General features: G+C 44.0%; 1 protein-coding gene across 1 annotated transcript; it reads right to left on the reverse strand.

Annotated features, from left to right (window-relative positions):
* Positions 1-1,151: 1,151 nt before the first annotated feature.
* LOC133444884 (brain aromatase) lies at positions 1,152-14,776 on the reverse strand. The gene is made up of 9 exons (XM_061722778.1): positions 14,678-14,776; positions 4,547-4,697; positions 3,486-3,640; positions 3,233-3,409; positions 3,017-3,131; positions 2,826-2,940; positions 1,806-1,968; positions 1,490-1,731; positions 1,152-1,412 (listed from the first exon to the last, which is right to left on the reverse strand). Exons 1-9 carry the CDS (start codon positions 14,772-14,774, stop codon positions 1,152-1,154), a joined length of 1,476 nt encoding a protein of 491 aa, XP_061578762.1. The 5' UTR covers positions 14,775-14,776.
* Between the last annotated feature and the right edge of the window lie 713 nt (positions 14,777-15,489).

The following is a 15,489-nucleotide window of genomic DNA, read 5'->3' on the forward strand; positions in this document are numbered from 1 at the left end:
TAGGAACCCTGCCACACTAAAAAACTACAAATTTTAACGGCTTTGACTGCTTTACGGCATACGTCACTTCCCCCTCCTTCCCGATTCGTAGTCGAGACGAAAGCTGGGCGGGGCGTGGAGCGCAGAGCTCAGCAGAAGCTGGTGTCATGGCCGAAGCAGCGAAAAAAACGAAGAGAATGAGCTGGCGTGAGCTGAAAGATGAGGATGGATGTCCGACAAGAGAGACAGAATTGTTATGATACAAATGTAAATGTAGAGTTCTATGTTCAATAAGAATCAAAATTAGAATGTTTTCACCTACAGGGGATTCGTCTTGGGTTCTAGTATTTTTCCTGAGAACTGTAAAATTGTGCAGGGCTAATCTGCAAAATATAAGGAATGGGCTTTCAGTTATTCACAGGTTATAAAGTATTTTTTTATTTTGTCAGTAAGTATGTTGGACTACTAATTTATGACGAAGTCCCTCTAAAAAACGTTTGTAATTTGGGGCACATTATCTAGCTGAAACAGCACAGGGGGGCGGGGGTGACTTCACTAATAAAACCAAATTGAACTTAGAGATCTTCAACATCGTCATATTATATTGTTTAGCCAAAAATAGATACATAACCTCTTCGCTATCCATCCTGCAAACGACCGCTGAAAACAGAAAAGTAGTTTTGAAAGTTTGAAAGTACGCGCTGGTGCTCATGGGAAACGTAGTGTTCTTTCTGGTAAAACACTACCGCTTTTGTCCAAAGGAGCCGCCAAACTCAACAAAAGCTGAAAGTTACATTGTGCTGCTTTAATTATTTTTGTGCTGCTACAGACACAATACTTTTATTAGATAAAGAGTAAGAACCTAAATATAAACATTAGATCAAAGTCTAAAGTCTCATGATACTGAAAGACGAGGTTTTCAAACCTGAATGCTCTGCTTACAACATGTTTCTTTTTCCTCTCTAAATGGTGTTAAATAAGGCGCTAAATCCTTCCTGCTCTGCTCGGTACCAACTAATCACTGCAGGTTAATGTGTGCACGTGCACGTGCACGGCTGCTGTGGTTATTACCAACTGTACAGGTTATTTAAAAAGCTTTCTTAAGGATGCTTTTGTCCTGGCTGATGACAGGAAGTGCAGGTCCAGTGCAGGTCCAGTGCGGGAGCGCGGCCTCACGGTCCGGAGCTGGTGCGCTGCGTCAGTGGCGGTGCTCGGGGGATGAAGCGCATGGCGAGGCCGTCCTCGTCCTCCATGGGCTGCTGGGACAGGTTGTTGGTCTGCCTGATGCTGCTGAGGGTACAGCCCTGGCGGGGGGACACCGTGAAGCGGGACAGCAGAGTGGTCAGGATGGCCTTCATCATCACCACGGCGATGTGCTTGCCCACGCAGGAGCGAGGGCCGCAGCCGAAGGGCTGGAAGAAGCGCGCTGGCACCTGCCAAACACAACTGTCGTTGTTTATTGGACTCCCCCAAGATCACACACGGCTGCACGTCCTTGAGCTGAACTTACTGTGCCGTCGAAGTTAGTCAGGCTGAACTCTTCGGGTTTAGGAAAGAACTCCGTCTTGTGCATGAGACCAATGTTGAGAATGATGTTGGTCCCTTTCCTGATTTTGGTGCCGCCGATGTTGTCGTCCTCCAGAGCCCTCCGCATGGTGAAGTCCACCACGGGGTGAAACCTCATGGACTCATTGATGAAACTCTCCAGCACCTTCAGGCCCTCGTAATCGATGCCCTCCATCCCGTGTTCACCTGCAAATGCAGCTCGTGTTTTATGCAGGTTTACCAGCCAGATGTGCGGATGTGAGGAGTGCAGCGGCGCTCACTGGAGGCGAGGTGGATCTCCTCCACTATCCGCATCTCCACGTCGGGGTGCTGCTTCAGCAGCATCAGCATGAAGAAGAGGCTGATGGAGAGCGTGTCCGGCGCAGCGATCACCATCTCCAGCACGCACTGCCTGACGTTGTCTGCAGACAGCTCCCCGTGGTTCTGTTGGACAGGGTTGGGGTTAGGGGACCAACAACACAGCTGCACACACACACACTAGGAATGGGCGATATTTTACCGTTCACGATATACCGTCAAAAAAATTCCCCACGGTAAGAATTTGTCATCTCGCTGTAAAAACGATAAATTCCCGTTGATGACGTTTTTGTGTAAAGCTGATTTATGATTCTGCGTTAAATCCACGCACAACGTGAAGGAAGGAAGGAAGGAAGGAAGGAAGGAAGGAAGGAAGGAAGGAAGGAAGGAAGGAAGGAAGGAAGGAAGGAAGGAAGGAAGGAAGGAAGGAAGGAAGGAACGACATGAGCCAGAAAGAAAGAAAGAAAGAAAGGAAATGAGCCAGAAAGAAAGAAAGAAAGAAAGGACATGAGCCAGAAAGAAAGAAAGAAAGAAAGAAAGAAAGAAAGAAAGAAAGAAAGAAAGAAAGAAAGAAAGAAAGAAAGAAAGAAAGAAAGAAAGAAAGAAAGAAAGAAAGAAAGAAAGAAAGAAAGAAAGAAAGAAAGAAGGATAAATTCCCGTTGATGACATTTTTGTGTAACAAACATGGCGGATCTGACTCATTCCAGTTTTGCAGTACAGGTGTAACTCATTTAATTGGTTTTTAATAATTCCATTTAATTGGTGTAGTTTAGTAGTATTTAGTATTCTTTTAGAGCAGTGATTTGGGGGCTCCAAAGACTGAATGTGGTGATAGATTTATAGTTACAAAGGTGGAGTTCAATTGGTATTTTTTTTTAATCGTCATTTTTATCCTTATCGGGATAAATGCCAGAAATTATCGTGAAAACATTTTTTAGTCTATACCGCCCATCCCTAACACACACCCATGACAGGACACTGACTTGGGCGAAGATGAGCTCAGTTGCAAAGTCACGATCATCGTCCAGTTTCTCGGTTTCATGAATAATCTTTCTTTTGGTTTCGAGCAGGCTCTCCATCACGTCTTGCAGGTCCTGGCTGTTGGTGCAGAAGCAACACGGAGATTAGACTGAAGAAATTTCTGACTCCAGCTTGTGTGACCCGTTTGACTTACGCTGCTCTCTTGTGCTTGTCGTACAGCCAGCCCACCTTGAAGAATATGTCTGGCTTTATCAGAACCGTCTGCCAGGTCTCAAAGTAGTTGTGGATCTTCATCAGCAGGTCTTTCTCTGAGGTGTAACGAACAGAAACTGGTCAGCAGCTGCAGGCGTCTTGGCAGGAGCGGTTCCATGCAACACTCCTGAGAGCGGAGCGTGAAGACGCAGCTGACCGTTGAGGGGCACCCTGAGGAACAGCCTGTTGGACACGTCCACCACGATGGCTCTCAGGAGGTTGAGGGCGTCCACGTGTCCAGACGCGTCGGTCATGTCCTGCAGGCCGTCCAGGTGTTTGGCCGTGGCGCTCACACAGATTCCCACGGTCCCCTGAATGCTGGGCCCGGTTAGAGCTGGGACACGGCATTAAAGAGAAGTTCACTAAGTTCATAACTGAACGGAAGACGCCGCCACCTGCCGTCTTCTCACCTTTATAAAAGTACATCCGGACTTTCCTCCAGAGAGGGATGTCGCTGTTGAAAATGATGCCTCTCCCCTGCATCCCGACACACTCCAGTCCCTGCTTGCTCCCGAACCTGGACGTGTAGTGTGCACTCTTCAGGACGTGGTACACAGCAGAGGACCTGCAGCACAAGCAGTTTTATTATTATTATTATTACGTTTATTGAACAGGGACAAATGTATCAAACATTATTTCATAAAAAATACAAAACAGATGTCATATATACAGGTTTATAGCCAGAGCTAATTTGCAACCCTTGTCCCTGGTTAGGCCTTTAGGCTACTTAAAATTTGAAAGCAGAGTTAAAACAGTACAAAACCATTAAAATACAAAACATGCAAAACAGAATAAACAGAATAAAGACAATACATACAGATAAGAAGCAAAAACACAGACCAGATAAGGACAGAAAACTAAAATAATACAGTGGTACAGTATGTTAAGTCAATGTTCACAAACTTGTTTCATTTTACGCCATTGTTTTACTTGTGTGCTAAAAACCTTGAGCTCTGTCAATATTTTGATTTCAGGTGGCAGTATATTCCATAATTTGGTACCTATTACCGAGAAGGATGACTGTCCAAATGTTGTTCTGCGTTTTGCTATCCTACAATTACTGCTTGTTGCAGCCCTAGTTCTAATTTCACTGTTTTGTTTGTTTACCAATTGGCAGAGTATTTCTGGGGCAAGGTTATTCACACATTTGAAAATAAGTTTTAAAAATGAGAAGCCTACAAAACTGTCAAAACTTAATAGATTGTATTTTTTGATCATTTGGCAGTGATGCCATCTTACAGGTTTTCAATCCATTACTTTCAATGCCTGTTTATATAATGACCTTCAAAGTCAAATGATTATTTTGAAGCCATTGTCACATACCGGACATTTCTTTTGACAGTATTTCCACCGCCATCTGATGAGTTTTTGCAGACACATAAATAATTGTGTCATCCGCATACATTTGGCATTTAGCTCTTGTTGTTACCTGTCGGGCATTCACCTGAGCGTGTCGCCTCGAGAGACTCACCCACTCAGGATGAGGGTCTCCTCCCCGTTTATCCACACACGGACGGTGCTGCCGTACTTCCTGTTGTAGTAGTTGCTCGCGGTTCCAATCCCTGACCAGATGAATCTGGAGTAGGACAGAACTGGACCCAGTCCTGCCAGGAAGGAAGGACCTGTGGAGAGAAAACCCCCCACCTCAGTTGGGTGTGTTAGTTAGACAGGTCCATTTGGTTTTCTCACTCCTGCCGCTAGAGTGCTGGTGATCCAAGCAATAGTGTTATCTCACCTTGATTACTGCTCACCAATTTGGTGGGGTGCAGCCAAAAGAGACCTGTCTGAGCTTCAAAATGCTCAGAATAAAGCTGCAAGGCTCGCATTGTGCTGTCCATCAGGTGTGAGACAGAGTACTGAAAGTTTGCTTGCCAGTCTCTCATGGCTCAGAGTCCAGGAGAGGTTGGCTTGTAACTTAAAGGAGCATGAGGCTCCTTTTAAGAAATGAGAATCTCTAGCGCCACCCTTCACCACGACGGCCGTTGGGGGTACTGCAGCCAACAGCGAAGCCGGCATGGGAGAACGGGGAGAACGCTCATGCAGCGTCATGTGACGTCACATCCGCAGCCCAGCGCGGGAAATTTGGGCCCGAATTGCAGCACATTTTGCAGCACACAGCCTGTTCAAGGGAAAGGAGAGATACACTAGAGGGCTCATTGTTTTGGGTTTGGAACGCTTCATCTGACATTATTACTAGAAAACTTAAAACGTATACGAATTTTTTTCATAAATCCTGCCTCAATCCGGCCTCAAGCTCCTTTAATGTTTTTTTTCAGAAACATCCAACAACAAACAACCAAACCGTCTACTACATTATGTAAGAGATCAGCGTAGTTACAATACCAGGCAGGCTACTAGAGGTTCTTTAGTGAAACCAAAACCCAGAACAGATGCAGTCTGGAGGTCTAGAATATATCGGGCTTTTCCCGTGTGGAATAAGTTGCTAATTATGATTATTGAAGCACCGACTAAGGCAAGTTTTAAAAAACTGTTTAAAAAACACATTCATTTGAATCCAAATGTTATCTAAATCTGAGGGAATTAGATGGGATATAGGTTTAATGTATTGTGATGATTAGTTTTAGTGTACTTTAGTTTGTTTTAATTTGAAGCCTATACCGTTTGTTTTTATGTTTTGCATTGTTTTGTATGTTTGCTTTACTTGTTTTTATTGTTTTTATGTTTTCTCAGACATGTTATCTATTGTGTCTTATGTGATGTTTTGTTGATGTCTTATTGTGTTTATGTGTTGTTTTGTTGATTTATTGTTTCTTATGTTTTGTTGTGTGTGGACCCCAGGAAGAGTAGCTAATGGGGATCCAATTAAATGAACAATAAACAATCTGAAGGTGTCCCAGTGCAGGTGGAGCAGAAAGGGAAGTGGTTTTTGTTCTGGGGCTGATAAAAAAGTCTAATATTCTGAGGTGTTTGGTGACCAAGAATGTGATCAACATCGACTGTAATGAATTAAGATGAATTTACTGGAAGTGAAACAACAGGGCAAGGAACATTTTAAAGGACAACACCCACCCCGGTTTCCACCTTTTTGACCTGTTGCCCTCTGGCAGGCGCTTCAGGTCCTTACGATCCCGAACCAACAGACTCAGGGACAGCTTCTTCCCCAAAGCTGTGAACTTTTTGAACTCATAAGCTACCTCACACTGTGCAATATTTCCCATTTCCTGTCCATAATGTCCCAATATTCCTTATCTATGTATGTGCAATACTCTTCCATCCTTTCAGTGCAATATTCTTCCACCCATCCAAGTGCAATATTCCTCCACCCATTCATGTACATTTTTATTTTATTCTCCCATTCACTCTTTCCTTATAGTGTATATATATATATATATATTTATGTTTACTTTTTTGTTCATTTTTGTGGTGTACATGTAGCACTTGTACTTATAAGATTGCAAAAACAAAAAGTATAGGCTATGAAGATCTAGGTTCTGAGGAGCAAGAAAGAATATAATGTATTGTAAACAACTGACAATTTTATTGTAGCAACACAAAACAAAATATGATCACACTTACAGTGACTGAAAAAAGAATAAATATCCCAAAATAAAATAGAGCTCTTTTCTTAAAAAAATAAAATAAAATAAAGAATTCCCTTCTGAGATTTTTCCAGTTCTTTTTGTACTGGTAAATGTTCTTTTGGAGTTTCTTGTTCTTTTCCGTGTCTCTTATGTATGTATGTATGTACACTACCCGGGTAGGTTTAAGTGTAGGTGTTATGGTATTTCCTTAGCTGGGAAATCCTGAGTTCAAGGTGATCTTGTCAATCCCTGCAGCAGCTGGCCAGTCTACTGGCAGGAACCTCCAACGCATCGTCCGTGGGTCTGACTCGCCATCACATCCGAAGTCTTCTCTCTCATAATAGAAGGGGGTCTCAAAAAAACCAGTCGGAGTTCTTCTGTCAATTTAACCAATTCTTTCAGCAATACTGCACCATGCAGCACTCCTTCCCACACTCTTTATCGTCTCTTGTATCTTTTTTCCTTTATAATTTCACCTGCACTCATTTCACCTTCCCGTTTACATGCATTGGAAACTCTCCTTTTTTCCCTTTCTCCCGCGTGCTGTTAATTACAAGACACACCAGCGGGGGGCGGGGTCTGCCGTTCCAACGGGTGCTGCCGAGGATCAAAAAGAATGACTCGCGCAGCGTTAACCCTTTAGTGACCATACACTTTTAGTGTGTGGGTTACACCCTCCCCCCTTTAATGAGCAGGAGTCCCATCATGCGGTCAATACTCAAATTTAAACATCATAAACATATCCATCGGAATGGTCACCAAACAACTCCAGTGCTTGATTAAAACTATCAAGAAAACCTTGAGCAAAAGAAATCAGGGGTTTACCTAACTGTGGGTAATGAAAACGACCTGGTGCTCGTCGTGTCCTTTCTGACTTCCTTATGTCTGTGTCCTCACAGCTTGTCTTAACTGTGTCAGTCTCTTCCACAGTCTGTTGGTCAGGTAAGTCAGTGTTGGAATCTTCATCATCCACATTCTCAACACCTAACATAAACATAGCGTCTGTATCAGTATTGCCTGCAACCTCCCCATTATGTGGCTTTTCTGTGGCATCAGAGGCATGTCTAAACTCAAACCCGTCAGTATCAGCAACAACCTCCATTAGCTCATCTGACCTTGTTTGAAAGTCACCTTCAGTAGCAGGTAATGGAGTATTATGGGTTTCTGGCTCAACTTGCTCATCAGATACCATGAGAGGTTCTGAGTGTGCGTTCTTGTCATACATCCTGATGAATGTTTCTGTATGAACAGGTGGGACTATCTGAAAACCCACGTACTCCTCCTCAGAGTCAGAACACTCAGACTGCAGTAACTGAGGGGCGTTTTGCCTAGTTCGGGGTCGTTGGATAGTTTTTTTCTTTTCTGATGCATTTTCATCATCAGCTTCAGACAAATGACCACATGGAAGCAAAAGATCTCGATGAAGGGTGCGGCACGGGCCGTCTCCACCTTCTGGACTGACCGTGTATACAGGTAAATTCTCCATTTGTTTCGAAACACGGTACACAGTGGACTCCCACTTGTCTGCCAGTTTGTGTTTGTTTCGCAGACGGAGATTTCTAACCAATACCCGATCACCGACCTTGAGAGTAGCTTCTCTAACCTGCCTATCAAACCGTTTTTTGTTTCGCTCTGCAACTTTTGCAGAATTCTCCAGAGCAAGACGATAGCTCTCTTCAAGACGTGCTTTTAGATTTCGGACATACTGAGAATGAGGCACTGGCTCATTATTTTTCACTGGAAGCCCAAATGCTAAGTCAACTGGTAGTCGAGGTTGTCGCCCAAACATCAGTTCATAAGGGCTGAATCCTGTGACCTCGTTTTTGGTGCAATTGTAGGCGTGAGCAAGGGGTTTAACAAAATCCCGCCAATGCACCTTCTGCTCCTCCTTCAAAGTACCAAGCATGTTGAGGAGGGTCCGATTGAATCTCTCAACCGGATTGCCCCGTGGATGGTATGGGGTAGTTCTCACCTTCCTAATACCAGTCATAGTGCAGAGCTCCTTAATGACAAGAGATTCAAAATCTCTGCCCTGGTCACTGTGAAGGCGCTCTGGGTACCCGTAGTGAATCAAAAAGTTATCCCAGAGACATTTTGCCACTGTTGTAGCTTTCTGGTCTCGTGTAGGTAAAGCAACAGCATATTTCGTGAAATGATCTGTAATGACTAAAATGTCTTTGGTATTCTTGCTATCTGGCTCCAGAGACAAAAAGTCCATACAGACCAATTCCATTGGTCGTGATGTTCTGATATTGACCAAAGGTGCTGCTTTTTCAGGTTGGGACTTTCTTCTCACACAACGACCGCAGGATTTTATCTTGGCTTCAATGTCCATGGCCATTCGTGGCCAATAAAACCTGGATCGTATTAGGTCATGAGTACGCTCCCATCCCATGTGCCCCATGTCATCATGGAGGAGCTTGAAAACTGTTGGTCTTAAGACTACTGGTAGAACCAGCTGATAAACGTTTTGGCCATGACATTGCCGTGTCCTGGTTAGAAGACCATTTCTAATTTCAAAGCGTTTCCACTGTTTTAGCATCAACTTCATATCATGTGATTCATCCTTGATGCTATGTGGGCTGTCAACACCTGATCGCAGTAATTTAATCACCTGGCCTATGACTGGATCAGCTTCCTGCTGCTCCTTGAGGTCAGATTCAGAGAACAGGGGAACTGTCACCTGACCAAATGTCTCCTGTTCATAGGCATCAGGTACAGCATCAGCATGAATAGCTAAAGACTCAACCAAAGTGATGGAAGGTAACTGGTCGTCTGTCTCACTCAGAATATGCCTATGGCACACTGCTGCGACTTCATGTGAATCCAAGCTGAGATCAGATGGAGATGATGTCTGAAATCGTGAGGTGAGCTGTCGGATGCGTTCCGCCTCTTCCAGAGAAGCATGGTCTGCAGCCAACTCACGATGGGGTCGTCGTGACAAACCATCCGCATCCTGGTTTGCTTTCCCAGCCCTGTACTTGATATTAAAGTCAAAGGTGGACAAGGCTGCTAACCAGCGATGGCTTGCTGCGTCCAGTTTGGCTGAGGTAAGTACATATGTTAATGGATTGTTGTCCGTCATAACTGTGAAGGAATTTCCATAAAGGTAGTCGAAAAATTTGTCAACAATTGACCATTTTAGAGCCAAAAATTCCAACTTGTGAGCTGGATATTTGCTCTCACTGGGTGTCAATCCCCGACTGGCATAAGCAATTACCCGCATTTTCCCTTCTTGTTCCTGATACAAGGCAGCGCCTAGTCCAGTTGAGCTGGCGTCTGTATGCAGAACGTATGGGATCTTTGGGTTGGCAAACCCCAGTACTGGAGAAGAAGTCAGTTTCACTTTGATACACTCAAAAGCTGCTTGGCAAGCAGGCGTCCACCTCTCTGCAAAAGGCATACTGGGGTTGAAATACTTGCCACCACAAGAGACTTTCCTTTGACCTTTCCTCAAAGGCGGATAACCTCCTGTCAGGTCATTTAAGGGTTTCACAGTCTTAGAATAATGTTCAATAAAGCGGCGGTAGTAGCCGGCAAATCCCAAGAACGATCTAAGCTGTTTCAAGGTCTGCGGTACTGGCCAGGTTTTTATGGCAGCAATTTTTTCAGGGTCGGTCTCAACCCCATCCTTTGAGACAATGTGTCCCAAATACCGCACTGATGTCTGGAAGAATTTGCATTTTGAAGGAGAGAGCTTTAAGCCATTTTCCCTCAACCGCTGAAGAACATGCTGCAACCTTCGCTCATGCTCTTCTAGGGAATCTGAAAACACAATCAAGTCATCAAGGAATACTAAAACCTCCCTGAGGTTAATGTCCCCCATGCACTTCTCCATCAACCTCTGGAAAGTGCTGGGTGCATTCGTTATTCCTTGTGGCATCCGGTTGAATTCATAAAACCCCAGAGGGCAGACAAAAGCAGTTTTTGGCTTGTCTTCCTCCTCCATCTCAATCTGATAGTAACCAGATTTCAAATCCATCACTGAAAACCATTTTGATCCTGAGAGGGCTGAAAAAGTGTCTTCAAGGTTTGGGAGTGCATAAGCATCCCTTATGGTCAGTGTGTTAAGTTTGCGGTAGTCAATACACAGGCGAACGTCGCCATTCTTCTTTTTGACAACAACAATAGGTGAAGAATAAGGGGATTCTGATTCTCTTATCACCCCAGCTTCTAAAAGCATCTTAAGATGTTTCTTCACCGCCTCATAGTCATTAGGATGAATGGGCCTTGATCGCTGTTTAAAGGGCACCTCATCCTTGAGCTTTATTTTGTGTTTGACCTTTGTAGCATGACCAAACTCAAGATCGTGGCATGAGAACACATCAGAGTAAGTACGCAGACGGTGCACCACTCTCTCTTTCCATTCCTCAGGTAACGGCGAGTCGCCAAAATCGAATGTTAACTCAGCCTCTTTAAGGTGACCAGAGGGTTGGGCAGATGAGCTATAGCACGCTGCAGTAACAGAGTCTGACACAGGGGAGTTCTTAAGGTCAAGAACTTGGTCAACTACATGCAGATCAGCAATAGCACAGTTAGTTGGAAGAGTTATATCATGCTCTGTCTCGTTTCTGACCCATACAGGAAATGTATGAAAATCACGATCGGGCAACGTAACCAGGCAGCAGTCAACGAAGATTCCACCAGGTAAAGTAGTTGAACTCGGCTGCTCTATGATTGCCTGTTTCTCGCATAAGGAGTTCCTGGCTTTAACGGAGCCTTCGAGACAGACCCGGTCACCTGCTGGGATGACATGTTGTTTGTTATGTTTTAATTTCACCAGGCCGATCTTTCCTGTGTTTTTTTCTGAATGTCTGAGTTTGAGAGTTCTCAATATCTGCCTAAAACTATAGACAGAGGAAATGTCAGATGTAGATCTGTCCAGACAATGCTCACTGTACAACACATCAAGCACATTTGTGCCTATCAATACTGGCAAATCAGTGTTGGAGCGTAAATCAGGCACAATCAATGCCAGTGTGGAAACTTCAAGCAGTGGCCCAATGAACTCCTTGGGAAACTCAATGCTAACCTCCACATAACCCAGATATGGGACTGCTTGCCCATTTGCACCCTCAACATCAAGGTCACTAATAGGCTGTATAGGTATTTCTGCCAGGTTCTCATTGTAAAAGGAAACTGATATGGTGGTCACCTGAGAACCAGTGTCCAGCAAAGAGTTGCACTTAACTCCATTTACAGTAACATTTGCTGTACATTTTTCACCAATTAGCCCTTTTGGAATTCTGGCCTGCTGCTGTAAAGTGAGATTGCAGGATGAAGTTTTCAGGAAAGCTTTAGGTGTGGGACTTTCAATGATATCAGTTCCAGTCTGTCCCTCGACTGGAACAGTTTTTAGTTTAAATCAGCCTTATTTTGTTCATCCCAGGCCCTTTGCTTTGCTTTAAATGCTTTCCTCTTGGAGTCAACCAGATCAGGATTTGGTTCATTAGGGCATGTGGTCGCAATATGATTGTCCTCACCACAGGTAAAGCAATACCAGGGGCGTGGCCTTCTACCACTTTTGCTTAAATTTTCACCCACTGGTGTATGGCTAGCTGCCAATGACTCTTTTGGCTTGCATTTCTTTGTCTGTGGTACTATTGGCTGTGCCTTTTTGTTTGTAGGCTTATCTATGGAAGCTTTGAGGGATGACAGCTGATTCTGAAGCTGAGCTATCTGTTTTTGTAGAGTTTTGGTAGTCACTGGGTCTGTTGTGTCATCAGTACTTGCTCTCATGTCAATATCAGAGTACACACTGAGGGGATTGGACTGCACCTTTAATTTTGACAATCCAAGGTGCTGCTTCATACGGCTAGATTTTGCAGCTTGTTTGTCCTCCTCTGTTCTCAGCCACAACAACAGTTCAGAAAACGCAGGGGGCTGAGATTTCTTTTGTTCCAACTGGAGGCTTAGAATTAAGCCATTATCCCAGCATCCTCTGCAGAACTGTTTCAGTAATTGACGGTCAAAGTCACCAGCTGGGATACCCCCACCTTTTACAACTTTACTCAAAGTATTGTGTAGGCGGTGCAAATAAGCAGAGGGTTTCTCACCTGCATTCTGATTGGTGCTGAGAAACTTTGCAAAAAGTTCATCAATATCACCCACTGTCCCATAGGCTGAGTCAAGGAGGGTCAAGAAATCCTCCGGCTTAGAGAAAGGACCCAGATGTTTTACAATGCTGGAAGCAGGAGGTAAGAGACTCTCTATGATCTTCCTGACCACTTGCCTCTGTGGAACAGAGGAATCTGCAAGGTAAAACTCCACGTTACTCCGCCAACTGTCATATTCAACCTCCATACCGGGACAAGGGTTCCTTCCTGAGAAAGGTCTAAGCTTAGAGGAGCTTGGGTAGGTTTGTGCTAAATCACTACTTTTCACAATGTGTTCAACTATCACCCTTTGTACCTCAGGTGTATTGATCTGTTCTGGTGACAAGAATGGCGTGGAGCTCTCAACAGCAACAGGTAAAACTGCACGGTCTGCTTTGGGTGTGGCCTGACTACCCAGATGAGGCTGGGTTTGACCTGGCATCATTCGAGTCACTGCCTCTGAATCAGAGGTAAACTCTTCTGGAGTACATGCCTCCTCACTATTAGCCGATTTCTGCATTCGGCTCAGTTCTTCACGCAAAAGCCTCTCATAATCTGAGCCACTCAGCTTTGCAACCCCCTTTAACCCAGTTATGTAGGACTGAGTAAGGTCAGAAGTCAGCTTAGAGCTGTAGAGGGGTGACAAAAGTTGGATGTTGTGGGTGATTTCAGGGTCAGAGGTAGGTCTTTGACATGGTAACTCGTCCTGAAGTGCCTTTATAGCTGTTCCAAACTGAAACTCAACTATGGTTGTATTGTTAAAGTCAGGGTCAGAACTATCAACAGGTACTAGTCTGGAGATGGAACCATATTTTTTCAAGAAATCAACTAGTTCCTCATCTATCTCTGTGCCTATTAACCCATGAACTAGAACCGAGTTTGAAACCTTGACACTCTGTACATTTATGACATCCATACTGTAGTGGAACTGCAATAAAACTGTCAGATTGTTTCAAAAATTCAGCCACTCCTCCTGGCTGGGCTCGCCACTTTTATGTAGCACTTGTACTTATAAGATTGCAAAAACAAAAAGTATAGGCTATGAAGATCTAGGTTCTGAGGAGCAAGAAAGAATATAATGTATTGTAAACAACTGACAATTTTATTGTAGCAACACAAAACAAAATATGATCACACTTACAGTGACTGAAAAAAGAATAAATATCCCAAAATAAAATAGAGCTCTTTTCTTAAAAAAATAAAATAAAATAAAGAATTCCCTTCTGAGATTTTTCCAGTTCTTTTTGTACTGGTAAATGTTCTTTTGGAGTTTCTTGTTCTTTTCCGTGTCTCTTATGTATGTATGTATGTACACTACCCGGGTAGGTTTAAGTGTAGGTGTTATGGTATTTCCTTAGCTGGGAAATCCTGAGTTCAAGGTGATCTTGTCAATCCCTGCAGCAGCTGGCCAGTCTACTGGCAGGAACCTCCAACGCATCGTCCGTGGGTCTGACTCGCCATCACATCCGAAGTCTTCTCTCTCATAATAGAAGGGGGTCTCAAAAAAACCAGTCGGAGTTCTTCTGTCAATTTAACCAATTCTTTCAGCAATACTGCACCATGCAGCACTCCTTCCCACACTCTTTATCGTCTCTTGTATCTTTTTTCCTTTATAATTTCACCTGCACTCATTTCACCTTCCCGTTTACATGCATTGGAAACTCTCCTTTTTTCCCTTTCTCCCGCGTGCTGTTAATTACAAGACACACCAGCGGGGGGCGGGGTCTGCCGTTCCAACGGGTGCTGCCGAGGATCAAAAAGAATGACTCGCGCAGCGTTAACCCTTTAGTGACCATACACTTTTAGTGTGTGGGTTACATACAGTTTACTTGTTTATATAGTCTTGCATTTGTTTTTCACTTTGACGGAGCTGCTGCGTAATTCCATTGTAGAAATATAATGATAATAAAGGCTTTCTATTCTATTCTATTCTATTCTACATCAGACAGCTGTTCTCAGGTGTACCTGGGACGTGTGTCCGCTGTGCTCGGCTCCAGCTGGTGATGAGCAGAAACAGCAGCAGCAGAAGAAACAGGAGAGTGCTGACTTCAGGAAGACTCATGTTCAGCGTCTCGGGGTCCATAATCACCCGACCTGTGCAGAGAGCTGGTCCCCGTCTCCTGCAACCGGCAGACACGGACTCAGTTACTCAGTAAGACAGAGACTGTCTGGTGACACCCGTCCTCTTCCCCCTCTTCCCCCTCTCCCTCCTCTGTAATCCCTCTGGCCTTCTGTCCTGTTTTGTGCCTCTGGGAGGTAGCGTGGCTCCGAGGGCCACTCACACCAAAATACACCCACACGGATCTGCACCGTGAGATACAGTAGATATGCATCTTTCTGGCCTCTTTTAAATCAGTTTTTTATCATTTTTTTTGTTTTTGTTTTTAATTGTTTCTTTATTTGGAAAGGACAAGTAGATAAAACAATACAGCAACACTCAAGCAAATGAAAATGAATGTCCTTCCAGTTTTGCTCGTTTAAGTCCCGAAAATGAACGTTTACATGAACTATGAACAGAAATCAGGGGGTCAACCTGCCGCTGCTGCTGTGGAACCAATTTTTTGTTGGTTTTTAAACCTGTAGGCTGTAGCTAGCTTTTATTTCATTTAGTTTGACTCTTTTAAAAGTAATTTGCAGTTGTTACACTACATATTTCAGTCCCCTGAACAACAACCCTTGATGTTTAAAATCACTTTTCCAGCTGGAGCAGGGAAGTCATGATCCTGATGGAGACGACAGCGAATATGACCACGAGAGCAGCTTCTTTGCTTTTTGTT

Source organism: Cololabis saira, chromosome 5 (genome assembly GCF_033807715.1).
Source record: "Cololabis saira isolate AMF1-May2022 chromosome 5, fColSai1.1, whole genome shotgun sequence".
NCBI lineage: Eukaryota > Metazoa > Chordata > Actinopteri > Beloniformes > Belonidae > Cololabis > Cololabis saira.

Bases quoted from the DNA above. Each gene is read 5' to 3' on its own strand.
- LOC133444884 (XM_061722778.1), bottom strand. From the start codon at position 14,774: ATGAGTCTTCCTGAAGTCAGCACTCTCCTGTTTCTTCTGCTGCTGCTG. The intron at 3,641-4,546 runs GTGAGTCTCTCG...CTTGTGCTGCAG, and splicing joins GAGACCCTCATCCTGAGTGG to GTCCTCTGCTGTGTACCACG. The intron at 1,413-1,489 runs GTAAGTTCAGCT...TGTGTTTGGCAG, and splicing joins TGACTAACTTCGACGGCACA to GTGCCAGCGCGCTTCTTCCA.